At 55.9% G+C, this 27,116-nt stretch overlaps 1 protein-coding gene across 4 annotated transcripts in view; it reads right to left on the minus strand.

Moving 5' to 3' along the window:
• Positions 1–3,017: 3,017 nt before the first annotated feature.
• RASA3 (RAS p21 protein activator 3) overlaps positions 3,018–27,116 on the minus strand; it is a 121,532-nt gene continuing 97,433 nt past the window's right edge. For all 4 annotated transcript variants that reach the window (XM_045056241.1, XM_045056242.1, XM_045056234.1 and 1 more), the window contains 12 exons: positions 26,019–26,093; positions 25,152–25,275; positions 23,716–23,822; positions 22,834–22,911; positions 20,793–20,870; positions 19,852–19,925; positions 19,037–19,143; positions 18,517–18,599; positions 11,900–12,108; positions 10,144–10,247; positions 5,595–5,778; positions 3,018–4,421 (listed from right to left, as the gene is read on the minus strand). In XM_045056241.1, coding sequence (XP_044912176.1) covers positions 4,346–4,421; positions 5,595–5,778; positions 10,144–10,247; positions 11,900–12,108; positions 18,517–18,599; positions 19,037–19,143; positions 19,852–19,925; positions 20,793–20,870; positions 22,834–22,911; positions 23,716–23,822; positions 25,152–25,275; positions 26,019–26,093 — 1,299 coding nt within the window. In that variant the 3' untranslated portion in view covers positions 3,018–4,345. The remainder of the gene's footprint in view (positions 4,422–5,594; positions 5,779–10,143; positions 10,248–11,899; positions 12,109–18,516; positions 18,600–19,036; positions 19,144–19,851; positions 19,926–20,792; positions 20,871–22,833; positions 22,912–23,715; positions 23,823–25,151; positions 25,276–26,018; positions 26,094–27,116) is intronic.

The raw sequence follows: 27,116 nt of genomic DNA on the forward strand, positions 1-27,116 counted from the left end.
CCCCTGTGACATCACTGCAAAGTCAGAGGTCAGCCCCACCCCCACCTGCAAAGGAGGCTGAGGCCCCTCCTTGTGGATGCGGCAGCACTTGTGGTGCTGGGGCCTTTGGACGATTTCCTCGTATTGAGCATCTTTGTCCTGTCAGGGACATGTCATTGTGGACCAAACTCAGGCAAAGGGACCAGGGGCTCGGAGGGGAGGGGACATGCTGACAAACCCGGTTCTGCACCCCCCCACCCCCTGCCACTGTCAGTCCGCTCGTGTGGCTGTGGAGAACAGCAGGCGACCAGGACAAATAACACTTGTCCCTCACAGTCTGGGTGAGGACCCGGGACAGATGACACTTGTCCCTTACTGTCTGAGGACCCAGGATGGATGACACTTGTCCTCACAGTCCGGGTGAGGACCTGGGATGGATGATACTTGTCCCTCACCATCTGAGGACCTGGGACGAATGACAGTTGTCCCTCACTGTCCGAGGACCCGGGACGGATGACACTTGTCCCTCACAGTCCAGGCGAGGAGACTGCTCCCCTGGGACTGCTCTCCCGGCCTGCGTGCCGCCTCCCGTCCCTTACTTGTCTCTCTGCATGTCTGTGTCCTAATCTGTTTTTCTTCTTTTGAGTCTAGTTGACACACATTACATCCGTTTCAGGAGTACAACATAGTGACCCGACTTCTTCCTGCCATGCTCCCCGCACACGTCGTCCACTGTCATTGGCTCTATTCTGTTTCATCCTGGACTTGTCCACTCGGTAGCTGCAGGCCTGCACCTCCCCTGGCAGCCTAGTTTGTTCTTTGTATTTAGGGGTCTGAGTCTGCTTAAATGTTTATTATTATTATTATTATTTTTTTGACAGAGTGCAAGCACGAGCAGCGGAGGGGCAGAGAGAGGGAGACACAGAATCCGAAGCAGGCTCCAGGCTCTGAGCTGTCAGCACAGAGCCCGACGCGGGGCCTGAACCCACAAACCGTGAGATCATGACCTGAACCAAAATCTGACACTTAACTGACTGAGTCACCCAGGCGCCCCAGATTCTTTTTTTTTATTCATTTGGTTATTTTAGATTCCACTTATGAATGAAATCATATGGTATTTGTCTTTCTCTGACTTATTTCACTGAGCGTAATATACTCTAGGCCCACCCATGCCATCACATATGGGATATCTTTCTATGGCCGATACTCCGTCCTGTACAGACACATATGTATCCATTCATCTGTGACAGACACTTGGGCTGCATCCGCATCTTTGCTATTATAGATAATGTAACCATCAGAGTGTGTGCGTCCCTTTGAGTATTTTTCAACTCTTTGGGTAAATAGTGCAATTGCTGGGTTGTATGATGGTTTTATTTTTAATTTTTTGAGGAACCTCCACACTTTTCCAGAGCAGATGCACCAGTTTGCATTCCTACAAACAGTGCAAAAGAGATCCTTTCTCTCTGCATCCTTGCCAACATCTATTGTTGCCTGAGTTGTTAGCCATTCTGACAGGTGTGAGGTGGTATCTCATGGTGGTTTTGATTTGTATTTCCCTGATGATGAGTGATGTTGAGCATCTTTTCAATGTGTCTGTTGGCTGTGTCCTAATCATACGGGATTAGGGCCCACCCTTGTGACTTCATATAACCTTAATTACCCCTTTAAATGAAGAGCCAATCTCCAAATACAGTCACAGGGTGAAGTACTGGTGGTATGAGTTTTTGGGGGGGACACAATTCAGCCCATAACACAGCTTGACAGAGGACATCTGGTGTCATCCGAGCACATGCTTATCTGCAAACTTCCAAGGCCACGGGGACAAATCACAGTATGTGCTTCCCCTGAGCAACCAGTTGATCATAAATATTCAGAATGGGGCAAATGGTACTCCCTGGCTCCACATGCACTTCTACCTTGTCCGAAACTCTTCAGAGCATCTCCGCTGACAGGAGGGCTCAGGTCACCCAGCCGAGGGGCCGGTGCAGGTGCTGGTGTGGGGCCTAGATTCCCCAGTGCAGAGGGCTAGTCTTGGAGAGGCCAAGGGACCAAAGCCAGGATGGTGGGTCGCTTAGGTTATCTGGAGGAAGAGCAAGATTGAGGCCCCTGAAAGCCACTGTGACCTGTCACTAGGGGTCCTGGGAGAGGACCTTCTGGTTCCCGTGCTCCCCAGGCTTTCCTCCTTTCCGCCCTCCTGGTTCCCTGGGTCCCACATGTGTCTGAATCAGCCAGGAGCCGCCCTGTGGCCCTGTTGTGGCCCTGCCGTGGCTGCTCGTGTCCATCCTGACTGATGCTGGCAGCCTCCGACCCGGCGGCCTCATGGGCAGGCGTTCCTCTCTGCACCCCTGACCCCTGGCACCACCCCACCACACTGAGCCACCAGGAGGGGCCGGAGGGAAGCAGTAATGGCACTTCACTCCCCAAGTCCATGCACCCAGGGAAGGGCTGACCCCCCACCCCCCCAGCGGGTGTCCCCAGAGCCAGACCATCGGCTTCTTTCATAACAGCCGACTCAGGCTGGAACTAAAACAGCAGCTGAGTGAAAACCGAACGGAAAGAAGAAAGGACCAGGGAAAAGAGAAGGTCTGCTCTTGCCCTGCAGGCAGGGTCTCCCCCAAATGCAATGCAGCCTCCCCTCCTCCACCCACCCAGGTGGGACTGGGTCCTCAGCACCTTCCGCCTCCCGGAGGCACCCGCCCCTCCCTTAGATGCTGGCCTGTGTCCGGTCCTGGAGCATGAGGCCCACTGAGTCTCACAGACCGTGGCACAAGACAGAGCCCACCTTCCCCTCCTGGGGCTGGATGCCTGCAGGTTCCCAGCAGGACATGGGCCATGGCAGTCGCCGTGTTGACCCACATGTCTCCATCCCGGAGAGCATGCAGTTTCCAGCTTGATCTAAAGGCCCACAGCTGCACCTCACCTATCACAGGGACGTCACCCACCATCACAGAATGACACAGGGCTCGACCACACCCCCCCAGCTCCCACGTGCAGTTGTCAGTGGGTGCGCCTGGGAGACCAAGCCAGTCCTCAGAAAGAATAAAAGGTCTGTTTTAATTGGCCAGTAAAATACATTGCAAATCATTAGTATCTTATAAACAGAAACATTAAGTTACAAATCCATGTTAAAAATTGCAGTTCTGTGCAGCCTCATAGCTGTGTGTCCCAAAGTTTTTGCAACATTTTCCTCCACCATTTTTGTGACAAGTAATGCTACTATCTGCCATCAGTCAGAGTCTGAAGGACAGTATTTGCAAAGAAGGGCAGATACGGGCACAAGGTCTACGTGTCAGACAGTGCTTTCCAAGTGTTGAGGGCTAACTGCTCCTCATCAGGGGCCCCGACCCCTAAGAGATGCCCCTCCACTGCCTGGCGGCTTCTAGGAGCTTCTGAGACACAGCAAATTGCTGCTCCTGGGGCCTGGGGTGGGGGTGGGGGTGTCCCGGCTCAAGCTCAGGACATCCTCACTTCCCCTGGGGACTGCAGAGGGCCTGGGACTGGCATCTGGGGAGTGCACTGCGGGCCCGCTGTCGCTCCGCCGTGGCGCCCTCCCCTTTGATGAGCACAGGTTTACATGTTTGAGGTACTTGATATCAAAGAGCTCATTAGAAGCAGTCCTTTAAAAACATTAAGAAAACCAGCTTGAAAATAATGTACATTTCTTATCTTAAAAACCTTCCCCAAACTCCCACAAGGGGCAGCCAGTGTGGATTCTACTTTGAAGCCCCACAGACGGCAAAACAACCACAGCTTTTGCTTGAAGGGGCACGCTCAGCCTGCCGCTGGTTCCGGCAGCGTCTGCAGGCCACGGACTGGCCTCTGCGGCCCACGGGACGGGACTCCAGCATCTGGGAGGGCAGACTGGAAACCCCGCCCAGGTGCTCTCTGCAGGACCCTGTACCTCCAAAACATCAGGAGCATCCTCAAATTGTGACTTCGTGCAGTTAAGCACCACGAAGCCACAAAGTGGGCCTTCCAGCCAGGAAGAACACCACCAGGAGGCACGCTCACGGGAAACAAATCACGCCACTAGCATCCCGTCTTGTGGAAGCAGGATGTTAAGGAAGAGTGCCGGAGGGCTCCGGGGGCGCGGGCACACAGAACCCCACAAAGGCGAAAGCACACAGACACAAGCAGTGCTACGGGGCGCCGGCCAGCAGGGTGAGCAAAATGCACAGCCACCACAGGCAGAGTCCCCGCGGTCCCCCGAGCCCGGTGCGTGCCATCTGTGTGAGCTGAAGACGTGTGGGTCCCTTTCCCTGCTGGCTGCGGCCTCTCGTCTTTCCTCTGTCCCCTCCTTCCCGGAGACCGTGGCTCTCCTGGGGCAGCACAGGGCCATCCCGGCCAGGAGAGCCTGCAGGCTTCAAATGGAATGGGTGGAGGTCTCAGATTGCTGCCTGACGTAGTTCTGGAAGCTCTTGTCTCCGATGGGGTGCTCCCTGCAAAGGGGAGATGGAGGAGAGGAGGGAGTGAGGCACAGCCCCCCATTGTCAATTGCCCATCTGCATGTTTTAATACTGTTTTTTCTGTGTGGTACATATTCACTGTAATAAAATGAAAAATACAGACACACACACACACACACACACACACAAAAAGCCAGAAATCACCTGTAGAAGCGTAGGTGTAACCTGGAGACAGACAAAATGTGTGGAACTTCTGGCTCCAGAAATCTAATTTCGGAAGCAAGTGGGTTGGGAAGCAGGAGGGTCTGGGGGTCAAGAGGTCAGGAGGGTCTGGAGGGTCTGGGGGCAGGAGGGTCTGGGGGACAGGATGGTCAGGAGGTCTGGGGGTCAGGAGGGTCTGGGGGAAGGAGGGTCCAGAGGGTCTGGGGGGCAGGAGGGTCAGGAGGTGTAGGGGGCAGGAGGGTCTGGAGGGAGGAGGGAGGAGGGTGTGGGGGGCAGGGGGTCTGGGGAACAGGAAAGTCTGGGGCGTAGGAAGGTCTAGGGGGCTGGGGGGCAGGAGGTTCAGGAGGGTCCAGGGGACAGGAGGGTCAGGAGTGTCCAGGGGACAGAGAGTCAGGAGTGTCCAGGGGACAGGAAGGTCTGGGGGGCAGGAGGGTCAGGAGAGTCTGGGGGAAAGGAAGGTATGGGGGACAGGAGGGTCTGGGGGGCTGGAAGGAGGGGGGTATGGGGTACAGGAGGTCTGGGGGACAGGAAGGCCCTGGGGGCAGGAGGGTCTGGGGCACAGGAGAGTCAGGAGGCTCTGGGGGACAGGAAGGTCCAGGGGGCAGGAGGGTCAGGAGGGTCAGGAGGGCCTGGGGGACAGGAAGGTCCAGGGGGCAGGAGGGTCTGGAGGGTCTGGGGGACCTGAGGGTCAGGAGGGTCTGGGGGACCGGAAGGTCCAGGGGACAGGAGGGGCTGGGGGCTGAGGGGCTGGAGGGAGGGAGGAAGGTGTGGGGGGCAGGGGGTCTGGGAGGCACTGGGGTAGGCTGGTGCTGTCCCCAGGACACTGTCCAGCACACCCTGGAGAGTGCAGTAAGGCTGCTCTGAGACGGGAAACCTGCCTCAGTGGTCATGGCTGCATACAGGAGGCTTCAGGTCGGGCCTCACCGCAGCAAGCTCCTCTCAGCCACCTCCCCTGCCCCTGCCATCCGGATGCCCAGTACTCACTGGCTCCCATACTTGGTCTTTTTGAACTTGTCCCTTCGGTACTGGGCGTGCTCCTGTTCCAGGGCCCCCACCCCAGTGATAACCTGCTTCAGAGTCTTGTAGGTCTCCTGGGGGTCGTCGATGATGAACGTGGAGTACTCCTCCTGCTCGGGGCCGTCGTACACAGATCTGCTGCCACAGGCCTCTGCAGCGTTGGGAGAGGCCAGAAGGTCAGGCAGGACCTCTATGGGGCAGCCTGCCAGGTAAGGGCTGACCATCCCCCCCCCCCCCACCACACACACACACACACACACACACACACACACACACACGAAGAAGCAGAGGCTGATGCCGGTTTCTGACCAGCTCATCTCCGGGGCAACCCGCATCTGTCCACGCCCCACTGTTCAGCAAACCAGAGCTGGCAGATGTATGCTTCTGGACAATCGGCCAGGCTGGCGCAAGGGCCTGTGGGGTCACCCGGGGTCAGTTTGGGGAGGTGACCTCAAGGAAAGCCCCATCTTAGAAAGGGGGTTCCTGGGTTTCACTCACTTCGGTGACCCAGCATTTACGTGCATACCCCATGGCTGGACACGTGGGCACATGAGAAGCCATCCTCACGGGCGTCACTTCTCAACCAGTCTGTGTTAGCAGGTTCCTAGGACCTCTGTCACCCCCACCTGCTAGACAGGTGACTTTCTCATCAGATCACCTCACTCCTGCTGAAGACCATGCTGTGGCCTTCAGGCATCCACAGGAAGCACCCAATCACCTGAGCTGGGCCCGCCCCCCCCCCAAACCTGTCCTCAGTCACCTGAGCTGGACCCACCCCCCAAAACCTGTCCCCAGTCACCTAAGCTGGGCCTTACATTCCAGGGCCACAGAGGCAGGTTGGAAGACATGCCATCTGTATAGCATCTGGCCTAGATGAGCCTGGATCTGTGGACCCCTCACCCGTCTGTACTGCTGTCTCATTATCACAGAAGCTCTTATGTACACTTTACTGTCTTTACTTCCAACCCAGGAAAGATCCCCTAATTCTTACTGGGAAATCACAAGTTTGTAGAAAGGAAAATTGGGAAGATTTAAAGTTTCAAAGGAAAAGAGAATCTGACGTGAAGAAGATAAGTAACTGTAAACATGAGAGGAAAATGGGGGGGAGAGCCTGGTGGATGCCCAGGGTGTGGAGTGTGAGTTCAGCCTTTCCCTTTTTATGTAAAATGTGGGGTTATGGTCTCCAGAGCCAGACTAGCTGGATCCCCTCCCCAAAGCCCCCACTTGTGGTAGCAACCTGGCCTTGAGCAGTTGACTTAAGTCTGAGCCTCAGCAAACCCCTCTGGGAAATGGGGGCACCGGTGTTCCAAGAGGCCCCTGCCTGGGGCCTGGCAGTATGTGTGAACTGTGGCTGTTATAAAGACAGAGGGACACAGAAGAGGGTCACAGCCGGCATGGACAGGTCAAAGAGGACACCCCCTGAATAAGCACATGTCTGTGATCAGAACGCAACCAGAAACAAAGACTCCCACTGCCAGGGCGATGCTGGTGGAGTCGGGCAGACACCTTCAGAATGCAAGGATCTGCAGCTACCTGCATCCTGCGGGGCCCCGGAGCGGAGGGAGGAAGGCAGCGGCGGTGGCTGGGGGAAGGACATGGGCGGCCGGGGCCAGGCTCACCTCACACCTGTGCTAACTGCCTCACAGGGGTTGTTTCATCGGACCCCGGATTAACCCAGGCGGGACAGCACCGTCTCCACCCCGTTCCATGGAAGAGGACATCAGGGCTCGTCTCTGGATGGAGGCCTGGGAATCCTGGACAAACCCAACGCAGGGCACTGAGGACTGTAGCCTACATGGGCCAGGGCTGGCAGCGACTGAGAGGCCAGACCCAGGAGGAGGCCTGAGGCCTGACGACAGGCAGGTGAAGTGTGGGCTCGAGGCTGTGTGAGTCCTCCCGCTTAACCTTCCCAACACCCTGACGGAGGGGCAGGAGGGGCACTCGTGCCTACTCTGCAGAGGAAGAAGCCGGCTGCTATCCCAGGATGCACCACAAGAGCAGTGACCTGCTGTCACCTTGAAAACCTCATCTGTACCATTCTCTGTCCAGTGGCCCAAGCCCTGCGATGGCTCTTCAACCAGGACCCCACCAGGCCCCGCGCTAACCCTTCCCTGCCTGATGCACTGGGTTTTGTGGTTGGCAGACTTCAGGGGGCAGGGTTAAAGAACCAGGGGTGCCCAAAGGAGTGTGGCCAGGTGAGTCCATGCCACATGACGGGGGCAGAGGTCGAACCTCTCGCACAGGCAACTGTAACACAGCTTCCTCCGAGGGCCAAAAGCCTGCTGTGCCCAAGAGGCAAGGACTGACGACATCAGGTGGAAATAAGTCCCATGGTCCCAGTGCTCAAAAAGATGGTTTGACTAATATAAAGGGAGTATCTCAAGATGATTAGGTTGCTCTGACAACAATCTGCCTCAAAGAAGCACTGAGACTCCAGGCAGAGGCCTGAAGACTGAGAAGTGAGTCAATGCTACAATGCCTAGGTGAAGTGTAAGGTGTCCAATCATGGTGATGCTCTATGAACACCTATCCAGATGATTCCTATACCAGGAGGGAGGCTGAATGTGCAAGACCTCTTTCCATTACTGTCCATCTACCATCCATCTATCCATCCATCATTCAGCCATCCAACACCCATCCAACCATCATCCATCCATCATCCTTCCATCCATCATTCACCCACCTATCATCTATCCATCCATCCATCATCCATCTATGCATCCATCATTCACCCATCCAACACCCATCCATCCATCATCCAGAAAACAGGTATTCACCATCTATCCATCCATCATTCACCCATCCAACACCCATTCATCTATCATCCATCCATCCATCCATCCATCATTCACCCACCTATCATCTATCCATCTATCCATCCATCATCCATCCACCTACCGTCTATCCATCCATCCATCCTTCACCCACCTATTTATCCATCCATCCATCATCCATCCATCCACCCATCATCCATCCACCTATCATGTATGCCTGTCCATCCATTCATCCAGAAAACAGGTATTCAGTTCCTCCTCGATATCGGGCACTGGGGTAAATACGACCTGCTTCTGGTCTTAAAGGGTCAAGTACATTGAGGGTGAGCAGATCAGAGCTGATTATCACAGCAATGAGAGATAAACACAGGGTTAGGAAAAGCTTCCCACAGCGGGAGACTCAAGACAAGCAGGTATCAGTCAGACTAAGGGGGTGGGGGTGGCATCAGGGGCAAAGGCACAGGGGCTTGCAATGGTGCGATGCTGGGTCAAGAGGGAGGCTGTGCGTGTACAGAGGCCTGGAAGGTGGCTGATCACGCAAGGCTTAGTCAGCCTCCTTCAGGAACCTCACACGATGGCTTCAACCTCTGTAACTCCTTGACCCTACCCTCCTCTGTTCTGGTCATTCTTCTCGGAGGGCTGGGAAGAAGCTGTCATCCCTTCGCTCCAGTGAGGCCTGGTGTAGCCCCGCGGCCACTTCTGCACGGCCTCCGGGAACCTCGGATCCAGGTGCCGTGTGTGCCACTGGGGTAGGTGACTATGCACACGTGCACAGTTGTGTGCATGTGCATACACATGCTGTTGTCCATGCACATCTGCATGCGAGCTTATGTTCTAGTGTGTAGACACGGTTGTCTTACATGGGCATGTGTGTGCGCACGTGTGTGTGTGTGTGTGTGTGTGTGTGTGGCTGTGTGTGCACGCACATGTGCCCAGAGCTGGGTGCGGAGTGTGATCTGAGGCTGCCAGAGGGGACTGAGCTCACAGACAGGAAGCTCACCACGTGTACCAGACCAGGACTCAGTATGGTCCAGGCTGAGGCCACCACTGACACCGCTGGGTTAGAGCAGGAGAAGGAAAAGGGAAACTATCTAATGGGCCTAATTCCAGGTCCACGAGCTTTACTTCGCATTCGGAGTGGGCTGAAGGGCCCCTTCCCAGAATCCCTGAATGTGGCTCTGAGAACGACCAAACCCCACCCGGGGACAACGCAGCTCATCTGCCTCCCAGTGGGCTCTTTTCGTGTCGGCCTCTCCTGAACGACAGCCCCAACCAGTCAGGGGTCACCTAATCTGCCCCACCCGCACTGCTACTCTCTGTGGGACATTACAGCAGTTACATGTGCAGGATGATCTAGCTGCAAGATATTACGGCTGGAGCTTCCAACATGCACATAAACACGGCCCTCTGCAATCTGGTTTCGGGGGGGTATGGAAGGTTATTACATGTAGGATCTTCTCAAGAATTTGGCAGTTTGGAGACTGCAAATGAAATTCCATTTTGAAATTATCTACAGAATCTGTTGTTAAAGTAATTCTGCCACAGAGCTGCCCAAACTGCAGAAAGTGCTTCCCCTTGGTGCTGAGAACAGTAGCACATGGGCCACGGGGAACACTGCACGTGGACCACAGAGGCCCAGAGCACCCATCATCTCTGCAGAAAGCTCCAGGTGTCACTGTCACCGGGACCCAGAGCCACCTGCAACCATGTGAGACAACACCCCAGACCATGTGTTGCCTCACCTTGCATTTTCTCTAGCTTGCTCATGTACAAGTTGAAGAGGGAGTAGATACGCTCTGTCTCTCGGTCCCCATCGATGTCCAGCTGGATGTTTGCCGGGAGGCCACTGCCCGAACACAGCAAGACAAGAACAGAAAGAACGATGTGAACTGTAACATTTCTGTTTTTAAAGACGCTGAAGATGATGGAGTGACCCCACACCGAGCTCCTCCCTGATGGGGCTGCAGAATAGTTCAGGAGCACTGAGAAGTGACCACGCACAGCCCAGAGGACCAGAGGCCTAAGAGCTGCTGTGACAGCAAGCCAACAAGCTTGTTTTGCTATGGAAAGAAATGATCTGGAATAAAAAGCTGCCCCCCCACCCCACCCCCGCCGCCCTGTTGCACTTGGGCCACATGCCCTGAAGGGTCGGTCTGCTGCCCCAGGAGGGGCCAGGCCAGGTCCCTGCTCCTCCCTGAGCCTGCCTGCGGTGGCCCCAGCTCCTGCCCCGGGCGTGGCGGTTTCCCATTCCCCAGACACAGTGCTCAGCCTCTCCTGGGGGGGGGGGGGGGCGGCAGGGATTTTCCCGGGACTCAGCTTCTTCATCTGTGAACTGGATCTTCCCATTCCCACCTCCGTGAGCTTTGGGGGTATTCCTCATACCCACAACCACAACAGATGAGTCACATGGGGTACCCAGGCCTTCTCCCAGAGCTGGCAGAGGGGAGCCTCTCAGGACCCTCAGGAGGCCTGGGAGATAAGGGCTGATCTGGTTTCCAAAGCAGGGGGGTGTGCAGATAGATGACAGGTGCACAAACCAAAGCGGGTGTGAGCAGGTGGTGGGAAATGTCCAGTCTCTTCTTAGCAGAAGCCCAACAGCACTCTGCCCCTGGGAGTTTCCCCTCAGCATGGAACCCCTTCCTTCACTGCCACCCACCCCCAAGGATCACTAGGACCCCGGGCAGAGACAGGAGGAGAGTCAACAGTCTACAGAGCCCTCGTGAGGATGCACTGTCCCGTGTGGACTCCTCAACAATTGCAAGAACAGCCTAGGAGATTCAGCTACGTGTGTGCAGCTAGGCGGCAGCTGGATCTGCCCCCAATTCAGCCCCTTGGCCAAACTTCCCTGTACAGTGCACAAGCTGAACAACTGTGCTTGGCCACCCTGGGTGGCTGTGAGACAGGGGAAATGAAAGGACTCCGTGAAAATATAGCCATTTTTTCCCTTTGCTCCTTTTCCAGCTTCTATTCTTGCTAGGGCCTGTGCGCCTGCCCCACTCTACACCTGCCTTGTAACACGCATAGCATACGTCCTCCTTGTGAGGGACTGGGAAGTAATGCTGTCTTTGGAGTCTTCCAGCACAACAGGTGACAGCTAAGGAGAGACCCACTGGGGTTGTTGTAAATGTTCTCTAAGACCACTGACTCCAAACACCTTGATGCCAAGACCCCGGCTTGAGGGAATAAGTGACTTATGACACCTGGACCCTGTCCTTGCACTGACCAGTTCCTGGACCCTGAGGGGACATGTGCACCAGACCACAATTGTCAATAAAAACCCCAGGCCCCAAGCGAAGAGGAGACTCCTGCTCTGTTCCTCAACCTCCTGGGCGCTCTGTCCGTCTTTCTCTCTGGTCAACAAACTGTATTTTCACTTCCTGCAGGTTCACGTTTGATTTCCATCCTGCATGAAGCCCAGGGCCTTCGCGGCTGGCCCGTGGGACCCGGGCTGCCGGCATCAGCGGGAGGGTCCCAGGGGCTGGAGAGGCACAGACCTACCCGGTGCAGGGGGAACAGCCAGGAGCTGTGTCCGACGAGGCCCTGCAGCAGAGCCAGTGGCCGTTCAGGTAGGCGGAGGGGTGGTAGACAGTGAGGCGCTTCTTGTTGCGCTGGCTCACTTTGGTGAGGATGTCGATCCAGGCCTTGGCCTCCACACAGTTGTTGGCCTGGATGTACAGAGCTCGCTCCGGCTGGATGACCTGGAACATCTGAAGAGGCAGTGAACTGGTTCAGAGAAGCCACATGGCAAGACATCCTGCCCAAGCCAGAAGGGTCATTATTATTGATGCAGACCAGCCCAGGGGCCATGGAGGGAGGGAGAGTAGAGCCCACCCAGAGGCCTGGACAAGCCCAGGGGCCATGGTGGGCACAAAGGGCTTTCTGTTGCCCTTGCACATGATGGAGTCACAAGCCACAGCCTTCCCCCTGGGCGATTCAGGAGGCTGGGTCACTGCTGGTCAGCCCAGCCAAGACACTTCTTTTTCTGGTGTCTCAGGGGGCTCCCTCCAAGAAGCAAAGGAGTAGAACTGCTTATCCCCTAGGGGACCTCCTGAAGTTGACTGTGACCATTACATAAACGGGGCTCTCTCTATGCTGAGAGCAGAGAGCCTGATGTGGGGCTCGACCTTACAAACTGTGAGATCATGACCTGAGCCGAAGTTGGATGCTCAACTGGCTGGGCCACCAGGTGCCCCAGGTCTCCTGACCTTTAAGCTGGGGCAGGCTTCTGCTCAAGGTGTGTCAGAGCTTACCCTGCCCACCTTCCTGTCCTCACCCCCACACCAGCCTTAGGACCTCCGCATGTGCTATTGTGTTTGCCCCACCCCACCTGACCACCCGGGGGCTCTTCTTCCAGGTAGGCGTTGCTTCCTCTGTGAGTGTTCTTAGAGCCTCCACCACCTTTCTTATTATTCATTCGACAAACATCTCTGCATACCAGGCACTGTCCTATATTCTGGGGACACAGTGTGCCCCAAACAGAGTTTCTATCTGCATGAACTTCCAGCCAGCAAGGATAAAAAAGAACACAAAGTGCAGGGGCTGTGTGTGTGTGCTGGGCGGGGGGGGGGTGGGGGGGGGGGGTGGGGGGGGTGGGGGGAGGTGGGGGGGGTGGGGGGGTGGGGGGAGGTGGGGGGGGTTGGAGGAAGGGTCAGGAGACAAACTTCTAAATAAACATCCCGGCTGAGGTCAGAAAGGTGACTAAGAAACAATAAAGCTGAAGGAGGAAGCAGATGAGGAGTCCCAGGCAGAAAGAACAGTAAGTGCAGAGGTCCTGGGGCAGTAGGGATAGGAAGTGCAGAGGTCCTGGGGCAGCGGGGACAGGAAGTGCAGAGATCCTAGGGCAGTGGGGTGAGGAAGTGCAGAGATCCTAGGGCAGCGGGGTGAGGAAGTGCAGAGATCCTAGAGCAGTGGGGACAGGAAGTGCAGAGATCCTAGGGCAGTGGGGACAGGAAGTGCAGAGATCCTAGGGCAGTGGGGACAGGAAGTACAGAGATCCTAAGGGCAGTGGGGACAGGAAGTGCAGAGATCCTAGGGCAGTGGGGACAGGAAGTGCAGAGATCCTAGGGCAGTGGGGACAGGAAGTACAGAGATCCTAAGGGCAGTGGGGACAGGAGGTGCAGAGGTCCTAGGGCAGTGGGGACAGGAGGTGCAGAGGTCCTGAGCCCAGGGAGGGTCGGGTGTTCCCAGCAGGAGCAGGCCAGGCTGTACACAGAAGATCGGGGTGGGTGGGTGAGGTGGGCAGTCCAGGGCCCTGGTGGGCAGTCCAGCTCTCAGGCTGACTTGTCAGAGGGCCCCAGGGGAGGCCTGGAGTCAGGATGTCAAAGGTGATGGTGGGCTTTTCCAAGGGGAGACAGTGTGTATGGAGAGGAGGAACAGGAGTTGATGGTTCTGGGGAGAAGAAGTTGTGTGTCTGAGCTCCTGAGTGAATAGTTTACTTACAGAGACCTGGGCCCCCTGACCCTGCCCCACAAGGTCCTGTTCCTACTGCCCCAGGACCTCTACATACACACATGCACTGTTGCACAGGCCTCAGACTGCATGAACCTGTGTATGGCTGCAATCCCCAGCGGAGGGTCAGCCTCTAGACAGGAGTTTTGTCTTAATTGTCCTCACAAACTGGCCCCTCTGATGGGGCCCAGCGTGCCACAGGACTGTCTCCCAAATGGCCTGGTAATTAGTGAGCACTGTCAGCAGGGGAACTAGCTGATGAATAAGTGATGAATAAGTGATGCTAAAATTAGGTGATTTTCTAAAGCTAAACTGCAGGCCTGATGCAATGAAAAGGCAGGAAGCTGTTTCTCGGACACCGTCCACACTTGCCCGCTGCCATAACATCTGGGAATGCCACCGGCTGAGGGCGCAATGCTCCCAGCCTGCCATCCTGGAGACAGCAGAGTCTCAGGCCCGGGAACAGCTGGAGGTGAGGGAGGCGCAGACACCCAATGCTCCAGGATGCCAGTGTCCCAGTTCCTGGAGCAGGTGCATGGTGTGAACACCCCTCAGGCCCAGGAAAACACCCCACCTGCCATGGGGCCGTCTGCTTGCCCAAAAAACTGCCTCAAATAGTCCTGAGGGAGGGACAAGGAATCCAGCTGGGGACTGTGCAGGCTGAACAGGAGCTGCTGTCTGTGTCTGCTGTCTGTCCAGCGGGGCGGCCGCCTACTCTGTCTACCCAGCTAGCGCCGCCCACTGGACCATGCGGTCAATCTCAGACCCAGGCGGAGATGCGAGTTCATCACGACTCCTCCTCTGCGACCCCGGGGCAGGACCAGCCCTGAAACAGACCTGCTGTGTCCCCCACAAACACAGTGTGGCCTTAGGCACCTATTGACTACTGACCAATGAGCAAGAGACAGACAGACACAGAAGAAGACAGAAGACAGGTCAGATCCCCTGTTGGCTCCCAGGAGGCAGAAGCGGACTCGGGGGCCAGTCCTCTAAACCCTCAGCTGGGCGTCTGCAGCAGGGCCTGTGGGGTGAGATGGTGTGCAGGGGCCATCCTCCCGGGGCCAGTGGTTGCTGTGGATGGCTCCTGGTATCTGAAGAAGGTTCTTACCACATCCAACTCTTCTGAGGCCCCAGCCCAATCCGCGGTTGGCGGGAGGCAGCGCTCAGGAGGCGCAGTGAAGCAAATGACCAGAGGCGCAGGGGAGGGAGGGGCTGGCCTGCTCCAGATGGACAGAGTTCAGGCTCTCAGGACAGGCGGTTGGGCCTGAGCTCCTGCTCCCACACGAGGGGCGCAAGCACCCACAAGCCCTTCCGAAGCCTCCATGAGCCTGTCTGCTCACCTGAAGATTGGGCCAGACCTGGTGTCCAAACAGCCCTGGTGGCCTTGGAGAGCACAGACTCCAGGGTCCAGAAGGTGCTCCCACTGAGCGCACAGAGCACCAGCTAAGCCAGCTGTTTCCCCGGACAACCACTGCTTCCGGAGCTCAGGAAGTCGTTTGAATTTCTGTTTATTTGTTTGTTTGTTTGTTTGTTTGTTTTGGTGGGGAGGGGCAAAGAGAGAGGGAGAGAGAGAGAATCCCAAGCAAGCTCCACACGGTCAGTGCAGAGCTCGACACAGGGCTTGAACTCACGAATCACGATCATGAGATTTCGACCTGAGCCGAAATCAAGACTCAGGCGCATAACCAATTGAGCTACCCAGGTGCCCCATCACCTGTCTGAATTTTAAAGGGAATAAACTTTAAAATAGTCAAGGCCCTGAGAATACCTCTATGCTTAAGGGACCATGTCTTCCTGTGCAAAAGGTTCCAAATTAGCACCCTTGGTTAGGACCATTGTGGGGTCCTGCTCGACTGGACCTTCCCTGAACACATTACGAGGGGAATGAATCAGCGCTGAGGAGGCCTCGGGGTTGCCCTTTATACACTATCAGCTGAGCATCGAGCCAGGGCTGGGGTATGAGCACTGTCTGCAGGCCTGGGCACAGAGGCCACGAGGGGCCACTCCCACACCCACGGAGGGCAGGCCCATGTCAGTGTCACAGGGAGACTGGCCAATGGGCCTCTTTCTGTCCACTCCAGCTGCAGCCACAAGTACAGACGGGCAAAGACCTGCAGAGAAATGCCCGAACCAGGGCCACTGGCGGAGGCTGGCTGTGGAACAGCAGAGAACACTCACAATCTCTCCCAGGGGAAGCTGACTGTCCAGCCCTCACAGCCCCACATCACAGGCTGGGGTTTCTTGAAGGCTGGAAGACCATGGAATGAGTCGTATTATTTACTCCCCACCATGCTCTACAAAAGACTGCATATGACTTACATGAAATACGCCTAATAAAACAGAAAAATGTAAAAAGTATTTAGAAAATTAGGAACAGAGGGGCACCTGGGGGGCTCAGTTGGTTGAGTGGCTGACTCTTGACTTTGGCTCAGGTCATGATTCAGGGTCATGGGATCAAGCCCTGTGCTGAGTTCTGTGCTGAGTGAGGAGCCTGCTTGGGATTCTATCTCCCTCTGAACCCTCCACTGTGCACCAGCTCTCTCTCACTCTCTCAAAAAAGAAAGAAAATTAGGAACAAAGAAACAGAAATGGGAACAGACCAGGGCAAAAACAGGACTACATATGCAGATTCTGGGTGGAAACATCAGGCTCCATGCTGAGGGCCCTGGGGGTTAAGGGCGGCCATTGTACCCCAGGCACGTTACCACCCAGGCTCAGTAGGGACATCATTGTCCAGGGAAAGCCACCAGGGTGAGCAAAGCCACAGGGAACTTTCCTACACACAGAGGCCTCGGCAAGAACAAAGCCTCCAGGTGCACAGTATGACCTCATGTTCTCCTGTGACAAGACCTGACCCGGTGGCCACAGTGGGATACGTGGAGCAGGGCACTTCCTCCGCCACCAGTTCCAAGGTGTGCAGCAACAAGAAAACTGAGACGTTCATTGCCCTTGCCTGATGCAGCCACACCAAGTCCAGGGAAACAACATAAATTGTGTTCGCAAAGCAAGTGACAGGTCTTACAAAGATTTTCCTGGGACCACACAAGAGGTAGCCCTGACCACAGCCTTGCTCCAAAGGTGAACTCCATAATGACTAAAAATACTCGGAGCCCCCTGAGGCACGACAGAAAAAGTCACCAACAGCTTGGGAACCCCGAACCGACCTACCCCGACCCAATCAAAGCGTGTGCTGGTCAGAGGAATGAAGACACCGATAGAAGCACAGCGACTTCGCATAGCCACATTGGGCAGGGAAGAACATTATTCTGAATGAAATGTGGCCCTGCTGTCCTAGAGCCCTAAACCTAACCCAAAACCCTAACCATAAATCCTAACCCAACACTAACCCCTGATCTTTCCCAAACCTTAAACCCTAAACCTAACTCTGCCCCACACCCCAACCCTAACCCTAACCCTAACCCCAATCCTAACCCCTAACCACAACCCTAACCCGTAACCCCAGCCCTAACCCCAACACTCACCCTAAACCCTAACCCTAACCCTAACCCTAAACCCTAACCCTCCATGGAGGACAGAGCCCTGTGTGGCAGGAAGCCAGGAAATAGTAGCGAAGGAATGAGGGAGGCAGGGAGCCACTATGGATGGGCAAGAGCCTGAGAGGGTACCGATGTGGACACAGCTTGGTGTGTCTCCCACAGTCACTGCGAGCGAGCCTCCTGACCAGATGCACCCAGAGGACGTGCTCACCTCTGTGGGATTCCTGACAAAATGCGTCACCTGAACCTATCACGGTGGACCCTCCGACACTCCCAAATTGAGGGATGCCCATAAAAAACTGCCCGTGTGCTTCAAAAACACCAAGTCTGCAAACCACAGAGAAAGGCTGAGGAATGTTCCCGATGAAGGACATGACAGAATGAATGCATCACTGGGTGCTGGTTTCTGGACACACAATGGGTGTAAAGATCACTACAACACAGCTGATGGCAAGGGGTAACAATGCCACCCCAGCGCTGGCGTCCTTTGGTGGCTGTTCAGGTCATACAAGGAAGTTCTTGTTTTTAGGGAATGAACCAAAATATCTATGTGGTTCAGAAACACGTACACACGTGGAGAGAAATGAAGAGATAGAAACAATGGAGTACACTCAGCAAATGAGAAAATGAAACAACCAGCAGTTCTGGGATCGGGACGTGGGAGCCGTGGGAACCATGGGATGGGGACGTGGGATGGAAATGCGGGAGCCCTGGGATGGGGACGTGGGATGGGGATGCGGGAGCCCTGGGATGGGGACGTGGGATGGAAATGCGGGAGCCCTGGGATGGGGACGTGGGATGGAAATGCGGGAGCCCTGGGATGGGGACGTGGGATGGGGATGCGGGAGCCCTGGGATGGGGACGCAGGAGCCACGGGATGGGGATGCAGTAGCCACGGGATATGGACGTGGGAGCCCCGGAATGGGGGACATGGGAGCCCTGGGATGGGGATGTGGAAGTCCTGTTCTATTGTTGCTGCTTTCCTGTGAGTTCAAAACCAGATCAAAATTAACACTTCCACAGAAACCCCACAGGGTCCCAGAGCTGGTCCGTGGCCCCCGGAGCTGCAGGGAAGCACTTTCTGGCAGGTTCTGCCTTCCCCAGCCAGCCTAGCTGCTGGGCTCCACAGCAGGTACAAGTGGGGGCCCACCATGGAGACACAACACTCACGTTCTTCATCTTGAAGGACTCCTCCTCCAGTCTCTCCACTGCCAGAATGTTCTCGATGGGAATGCTGCACAGAGGCTGGTCTCCTGTAGCAGAAAGGGGCTCTCTTAAGGGGGCGGGCGAGAGGTGGCACGGGTACGCAGCACGCAGACCACGGGCTTAAGGGGTTTGGAGTCGGGATGCTGCAGAACACCCCAACTTCACACTGTGTGCCAAGCAGGACCCGGTGCTGCCTCCCAGGAAGCCTAAACCCTCTAGCCACACAGTCAGGAGCCACATCAGATCTGGGGGGACACAGCCAACACGGGACCCCAATTCCTATGCCTGGCGTCCACTTGCCCAGGCCACCCTGGTGATTATGCTCCTGTAGTAAGAGACAGCTTGCTCTGTGGGACACTTACTCTTTGCCCTTCATTTCACTCAGGAAAAGCAGGTGGTTAACCCCATCAGGGCCATAAACAAGGCTCTGGTCTCTCAGAAAAAAGTATGTGAAATCAAATAAAAAGCTGATTTTTCCCGTTACCTTTGCTTTTCTGGTAGGCAAACTCATGGTTGGTCAGGCGGAACCATCTTTTCTTAAAATTCTTCATCCCAAAGCGTTTCCGTCCCTGCGCCCTCTTAATCATGAACCTGTGTGAGCAGGACATCTTTGTGGAGGATGCTGGGGCTCGGGGCACATACCCTGCCTTCCCCACCCCACAGCCTGAGGTCATGTCTGCAACATCAAAATAAACTGCCCCTTTTGTGTCTGTGACACAAGATGCAGCCTGCAGACTTTCAACATTGTTCTACTTCCAAGTGATAGGATTAAAAATCAAAAGGCAAACATCTCTACTTTGGAAACGTTTAGTCCCTGTGCTGGTGTTAAGTTTAAATTATAAGTTGGCAGGGACACCAGGTTCATCAGTCCCTAAGCAAGCAGCTGCCTGTCCTCATTTCCCACACTGGAAGCGTCAACTACAGATGCCATGAGGAGAAAGGGGCCATGGCAGGTGCGCTCCAGGAGGGAAAGAGGGACTGGAACCCCTCCTCCCGGGCAGGCAGCAGATGCTTCAGGAGTCGGGGGGTCTGATGGAGGGCTGCACCAAGCTGGGTGGTTCAGCCTCCTTCCCTTCCCTTCTGCTGATGGCGTTTCTCCGCTCAACACGGTCTGCGGAGCACAGGTGTGCAGAAAGGGAAGTGAATAGCACCATGTCTCAGACGTGCCCTGCGTGCAGTCTTGGTGGATCTGAGACATGCACAAAGGCCACGCTTCTCCGGTCTGGCTGCCTCTGACCTGGGGGGCCACCAGCCACGTGGCAGAGGTGCCTGGGATGCCACAGCAGACATGGGACTTACCCTTCCTTGAGCAGAATGGGCTGCTCGATGCTCTTGGGGTCTCTTCTCCCAGAAGACGAGATCAAATCTAAGAACTGGCGTGGGATAGAACGCAGACGCTTAAAGGCAAAATGGCTTGAAAACACTCCTTCTCGCACAGAAACTTCACCAGGACGCGGTCTCTCTGACAGCACAGCAGAGGGGAAGCCGCCCCTGGTTTCCTGGGTCAGAGTCCTGCACAAGTCTCCACTGCAGCCGGAAAGCTTTGGTCCCGACCCCCCAGGGCGGGTCTCCCCGAACCCCAGCTGCTGCCTCACCTGACGGCTGCCAGGCTCAGTGACACCCAGAGGCCTCCCTGCATGTGAACAGGTGACCCGAGGACACAGCTCTGCTGGAGCATGAGGCAGCTCAGGCCCCCTCCCGCCTTAGCCTGACTGTTCCACGACCCACCTGGACCCCCTCCAGCAATTACCACGTGCCCCCAGCTCCTGCCCCTTTCTCCCTTCTGGGTCCTGGCTTTTACGGTTTCTGAGAGCTAAACATGTGTGACTGTTTCCAAACACCACAGAAAAAGTAAAGCTTCTCAGAAGAGATTCTCCCCACATGCCGTGTCCCTAACTCCGGGCCTGGGTCCCCGGGCTCTGTGACCCTGAGGCGTTTGTGGGGTGACCAGGAGCAGACAGCCAGGAAGGGCAAGGTGAGGGGTTCACAGAACAGACAGGCACCCCACCACCTGGGGGGGGGGACTCAGGTATGAGGTGCTGGGTCCCAAAGAGGAGTGGTCAGGAAGGAGCTGGGAGGGTGGTCACCGCCACTATGAATGCTCTGAACTCTTTAAAATGGTTAACGGTCAATTCCATGTTATGTGAACTTTAGCCCAATCTTTTTAAAGCCAACTATTTCTCAGGAAAGATGCACAACACAGGGGTAGTAAGTCCACGTTAACCGACGTCCGTACTTACGTTTTTTACTGCATCAGCATATTTTTGCTCATTGAAGAATTCATAAAACGCAGCCATGTAGGATTCCTTAAAACTGGCCTAAAATGGAACAAGTCACTTAGCAAAGGCCCACAGGTCTCTCGGCTCATGGCCCAAAACTGAGAAATCTAGAGGCACGGGTCATGACCAGCTTCTGTTGTGGGGACTTGGCGAAGGGGAGGGAGCAGGTCTCCTGGTGGTGGACCGTGAGGGCACAATGCTGCCCAGCGCTCAGCCCGGGCATGGCCCATGGCAGCCACACAAGCCACCAAAGCTGTGTTTGGGAAACTCAACTATGGGGGTGTGGGGGGGTCCCTCAGTGAGTTCTTTGCTACAAACGACCCAACACCCCTGCTCATGTGGACACTAACACCTAGGTTCCAGGTCTATGGAGCCTACACTGGCACCCAGGTGAGGCTGCTGCCAGAGCCCCTTCTGTGACTGGGGTAGGGGCGGGGGCTCCCAGAGCCCTTTCTGTGATGGGGAGCAGGGGCGGGGGCTCCCAGAACCCCTTCTGTGATAGGGGGCAGGGGCGGGGGCTCCCAGTGTGGGGAAGTTGGGGCACCCCTCACGAATGCATGTAGGGACTTCAAAAGAACCACTCCTGATACTCTGCCCCAATGAGCACCCTTTACACACGTAGGTCACTTTACTGTTTCTGGGCATGCAATGAGGTTTGTGCAGACCTCAGACCCAGCAGGAGCTTCTTTACCCGAGTTTCCAGCTAACACAGACTGGCATGGACGGGCAAAGAAGAGCAATCGTGCCCATCGGCTGGCTGTTGGCCACCACACAGCTCTTATTTTACTCAGTTCATAGAAAGCCAAGCGTTTCCCCAGAGGTGGCTGCTTGTCTGCCAGGGACTGGACCCCACAAAGAACAGAACGAGGGGATCTGGGCTGGCGGCTTCTGCACATCCCCACTGAACCCTTTCCAGACAGAAGGGGTGGCCTCACTCCACCCGATCAGCTGCCCCTGCAGATCCACCCATGGGCTTCAGCCCCAGGGAACACGCCCAGCTGTCCCCACATCACTATCACCAAACATAATGTCCTCGGACCTGCCCATCAGGACCCTTGTCCCTGGGGCAGACCCTCAGGGCCAGGAGGGATAGATAGCACAGAACCCTCGTCCCCAGGGCTGTGAGGCCCACGGCAGACCCTCAGGGCCAGGAGGGACAGCACAGGACTGCCGGCTGCCCATAGGCCACAAGCCTGCCTCTGGCACGCATCCTCAGATGCTCAAGACCAAGGCTGCTGCGTGGGGCTGGATAGCCACCCCTTCAGGTGACGGTAACGCAGCACACTCTCCTGTGATACCCCCCAGCTGCGTGTCGGTCTGATATGATTTCAAATCTACTTATTTATGGCAAAAATGAAATTGTGGCTGGGAGCATGGCCTTCCCAGTCACTGGTAAGCAGCCCGGCCTCACTGACATTTGTCAGCAGAAACACAGGAGAAGCCATGGCCTGGGGACAGTGAGTCTGGGAGGGCCTCAGCAACTCCCCTAGGCTGTGTTCCCTAGCAACAGTTGCTCTAGCAACAGGGACTCTTACTTTTGTCTGGGGCCTATGTCATTGCTGACCTTTCTCTGGGGAAGACATGAAGACACTGAATTTGGACTTTATTCCTTCCCCCTCCCCTTGCCTGGAGCCCAGTGGCATTACTCCATCACTGGTTCGGGGTATGTTATTTCTTTACTGCTTATTAACAGACGCTATCCGCCATGCTACTGGGCTTATGAAATATCACTGTGAATTACAATTCCCACTGTGAACCTGCATTAAGTACAGGATTCACAGAACTGAACTCGGTCTCTGAGGATAATTTGCCCCAAACAAGACAGTCTCAAAAAGCAAAGTTTCATAGCTCAGCAGGGCAGAGAAGCACTTGCAAGCTGCTGGAATGTTCTATGAGCATGCCGGGTGGGCATTTGGGTGGGCTTTATTATTCCTTCTCTTATAATTGTGTTGAACACACTCTCTTTTGTGTTAAAAAGAGATGGTTAAAATAAATGACTTACAGATTTTGATTTGGACAAGCTGCCAAGCGTTTGAATGGTCTTCGAGATAAGTGTCAGCGTTCTCGATGTCTGCGGGTCCTGCCAGGCGGGAAGGGGCAATGTGAGTTTCATTTGTTTTACAGAAATGCTTGACTGAACCCAGAATCACACAGCCACAAATGGATGACGTCACCTGAAAGCCCCCCAGCACCTGCGTGCTGCCAGGAAGTAACCGGAAGCAGACAAACACTGGATTTGGGAAAAGTCCCCCTAGGTCCCTCGTCAGCATGTGTTGGACCTGCTCCTGATGCAGGCTCCCAGGCCACCGTGGACTGGACCTCAGCAAGTCCACATGGCACCAGCCGGGGGTGCCCGCAGTGCAGGGTGAGGACAGTGGCTGCGAACAAGCACCCAGCCCAATATGCACGAGGGGATCTCCCTGTGCGGTTCTGAAGTCCCTCAGGTGGCCTCACCCAGGGTGTCCCCTCAGGGTCTGGAGGTTTAATCTAAAACCAATAGATGGAAAGGGCCGCTTGAATCCCCGCTGCCCTGCACTTCCCGCCAGGCGCAGTCACCACCGGGCGCTCTCCGCTGGCGCATCGCTAGTGTGAGCGCTCAGAGCCTGTGGCCCTGAGGAGCTCAATGTTTGCTGATTGAGTGAATATGTGCCTGAATGTATCCAAGATCACAAATGCTCCATTTTTCTCAAGGCGGGAGTGAAATCCTGGTCACAGCATCCAGCTGTGTCTATAGGCACAGCTTAGAAAGGCCGCCAACCCTTCGTGTGCATAGAGGGGTTCAGGGCGTGTGGTTGTACAGTCCGCTGCCCCTTCCCTCTTCCTCAGAACACCTGCTGGCTCAGGAGGGCAGGTGTACTGGTTTACGAGGCTGGCGCTCACTTACCGTGTGGTGAGGCGTGAGCTGGAAGAGGTTGGGGGACAGGATAGCAGGAGCGAAAAACCTCAGGAAAATGAAGCTGCTCACAGCTGTGTACCGCACATCCAGGTCATCTGTGGCCAGGATACAGACAGCCAGCTCAACAAGCCTTCTGAGGGTGACAGCGGCGAGCCCAGGGGTCTGTCCAGCAACCCTGCCCCTCCTGAGGGTCTGTCCCTGCCCCATTGCTGCTCTTGCCTGACCATTACTAAAAGCTCGGGACCTTTTGGTGGCTGGGTTGTAACACACTGGAGCTGGTTCACCAGCTGGCCAAAGAGAGAGGCTTGGGTGCCTGGTACCCCCCTGCCAGGCAGAGTGAGGCCTGGGTGACCGGTAACCACCCCCCAGGTTAGAGTGAGGCTTGGGGGCCTGGTACCCCCCCACCCAGGGCAGAGTGAGGCTTGGGTGCCTGGTAACCCCCCCCACCTCCACCCCCACCCAGGCAGAGTGAGGCTTGGGTGACCGGTAACCACCCCCCAGGGCAGAGTGAGGCTTGGGGGCCTGGTACCCCCCCACCCAGGGCAGAGTGAGGCTTGGGGGCCTGGTACCCACCCCTCCCCTCCCAGGCAGCAGTGCTCTGACATGTTTGGAAAGCAGGAGGTCCTGTCCACAGAGTGGGTGCGAGGCCCAGGCTCCAGTGCTAAAGAAGCTACCCCGGTGGGTAGGTGGGACGGGGTTTCTGTCAGGTCCATGGGGATTGCTCTGGGGGCTCAGGGGTCCCCTGAGGCAGCAGGATGCACCTGGGCTGACTCATGGGCTCCTTGGGGAAGGATGGCACAGAGCAATGGGCGGGGACGGGTCAGGGCGTCAGGCCCCACACTGCCCCCTCAGCCTTCCAAGCCCTGGCCTAAGCCTGCATCCTGGTGCTGAGTTAGGGACCCGATGCTTCCCACCAGGGCAGGACACCGCTGTTTTGCCCATGGGCAGGTCTGCACAGGGTGGCTCCGGTGCCTCCCTGAGGAGTCGGCAGAGTTTGAAAAGGGGATCAATCCCTGGGATCTGTCTTGCCCCAATTCCAGAAAGGGCTTCTCCGGTCTTTCTTGAAAATGCAGCAAGCCTGACCTGCATGACACCGGGCACTGAGCAGGGCCTCGACTTGCCACAGTCAGAACTGCTGAGAGCCGGGAGAGTGGCTTCTCTGACCAGACAGGCCCAGACTCAGAGAAATTCATGCTCCATCCCAAATAAACCACTGGGACAAAACCTGGCCAGCTGCCCTTCCTCTCTGGGTTTGGGGCTCCCCGGGGGCAGCTGCACTTGGGCTCCGGCGCTGACTCAGTGCTACAGCTTACAATCACCTTTATGTGGACTCTGAACATCACTTCTTGGCCTTGTGCCATCCAGGAGAGGTAAGAGGAGCCACCCAGTGAGGGGCTGTGGGTACACCCGCACAGAGGACTCACCCTGGAAGCGCTTGGCAGCCGCCTCCCGAAGAGAGAAGAAAATGTCACACATGACGGTCGGGCAGCTCACTCCCGATTTGGTGATGATGTTGAAGATGCGGTCAACGTACTGCCGAAGATTCTCCTGCAATAGGATGTGGGTGGGACACCCTGCCAGTGCCTGTGCAGGTCCCAGGCTGGGCGCGAGGAGCACTATGGCCACACCCGGGAGGGAGTCAGAGGCCGGGGACTGGCACAGAGCTTCCCACCGGCATTTCTGTGCAGCCACAGTAGCCCCGTGGGGAGATACTGGAGCTCTGGGGTGCGGGGCAAGCCCCACTGACCCCCTCCTCTGCGCCAACCTCATAACTGGGCGCAGAGATACAGTTCCCTGGAATGCACCTCCTTGACGGCAAAAAGTGTTTTCTGTGAAAGCATGAAAAAGACTTAGCATAACCTGCCAAATCAGAGTTTTGCTGTTTTAAACAACAGGACACCACTCTGCAGGGACACAGGGGCAGGTGGCCCGGGTTTGGGACCCAGGTCTGTTGCAGCTGGAGGACAGACCAGGCCAAGAAGAGGCCAGGCCATGAGGCCAGCCTGGTAGGAAGGGTCCCGTGATCCCAGGAGAGGGGGAGGTGCAGGGGCCTAGTGCGCCAGGCCGGGAGCGCCACTAGCCAGCAGAAAGCGGCGGAGAGTGGCGGTGCACGGCAGCTGAGATGACCAGTCCCCCACCACAGGCTCTGGTGGCATCCTGCGGGGCACATCCCAGTGGGGCCCCCACCCCAAATCCTAGAGAGACGCAAAGCACCCCAGGTGGCCCCGGGCCCCAATCCTGCACACAGGTCACGGGTCCCGGGGGGTGCTGAACAAACCAGAAATCCTTACCATGTTGTTCTCAAGGTTTTCTCCATCTTTCAGTTTCACGGGGTCAATTTCACAGGATTTGTGGCTCTGGCATATCTGGAAAGAGCAGTTAGGACAGGGAGTGAGGGACACAAAGTCCTGGGTTTCAGGCAGGTGCAGGTCAGGGGCATCAGCCTCAGGAAGGACACCAGGAGCCACAGCCAGCCCCCGAGACACAGGGTGGGAGGGGCGGCGTTCAGAGCAGCCAGACACCGGCCTCGGTCCGTGAGGACACAACTTCCTTGAAGACCCTTCTGAGTTAGCTCACGTGGCATCAAGCTTCATAAAGTTTAACAATGTGATTACTTCAGTGTGGCCAAGCTTGCACATGGATCAAACTGTGTGATTTTAACGCGAGTTTAAGCTTCCTCACGTTGCAAATGGCCTGCATTTTATGAAGCTGTTCTGGGGAATGCTGCTGGGGATCCCGTCCGAGGTCAGGTGAGGAGCTCAGAGCCACGTGGGAAGGAAGTGTGTGGGGCCCCCGGCTGTGCTTGCCGACCAGTAAGAAATGACAGAAGAGCTGTCCACAGCCGTGAGGGGGCAAGACGTGACTGGCTTACAGATTTGGGGGACCCGTGCCTAAAGAAAGGGGTGCTCTCCAAAGAATCAGTTTTTCTCTTGTATGTCCCTTTGTCTTTATCAGAATGATAGATTTTCTGAAGTGAGCAATTTTAATTTTTTTAATGTTTATTCGTTTTTGAGAGAGACAGAGACACAGAGAGACAGAGAGAGGGACAGAGAGAGACAGAGACAGAAAGAAAGAGAGAGAGAGAGAGAGAGAGAGAGAGAGGGAGGGAGAGAGGGAGGGAGATAGTGCGAGTGGGCGAGGAGCAGAGAGGAGACACAGAATCCGAAGCAGGCTCCAGGCTCCGAGCTGTCAGCACAGAGCCTGACATGGGGCTCAAACCCACGAACTGAGAGATCATGACCTGAGCTGACGTTGGGCACTCAACCAACTGAGCCCCCCAGGTGCCCCAGCCCTCCATGCATTCTAGAGTGAGCATGGCATTTACCCTCAAGTAAGCATTTTCTTAATTTGAGGAAATGAAGGAGGTTCTGGAATACACACGGAAGGTC

The sequence above is a fragment of the Felis catus genome, chromosome A1 (assembly GCF_018350175.1).
Source record: "Felis catus isolate Fca126 chromosome A1, F.catus_Fca126_mat1.0, whole genome shotgun sequence".
Classification (NCBI taxonomy): domain Eukaryota; kingdom Metazoa; phylum Chordata; class Mammalia; order Carnivora; family Felidae; genus Felis; species Felis catus.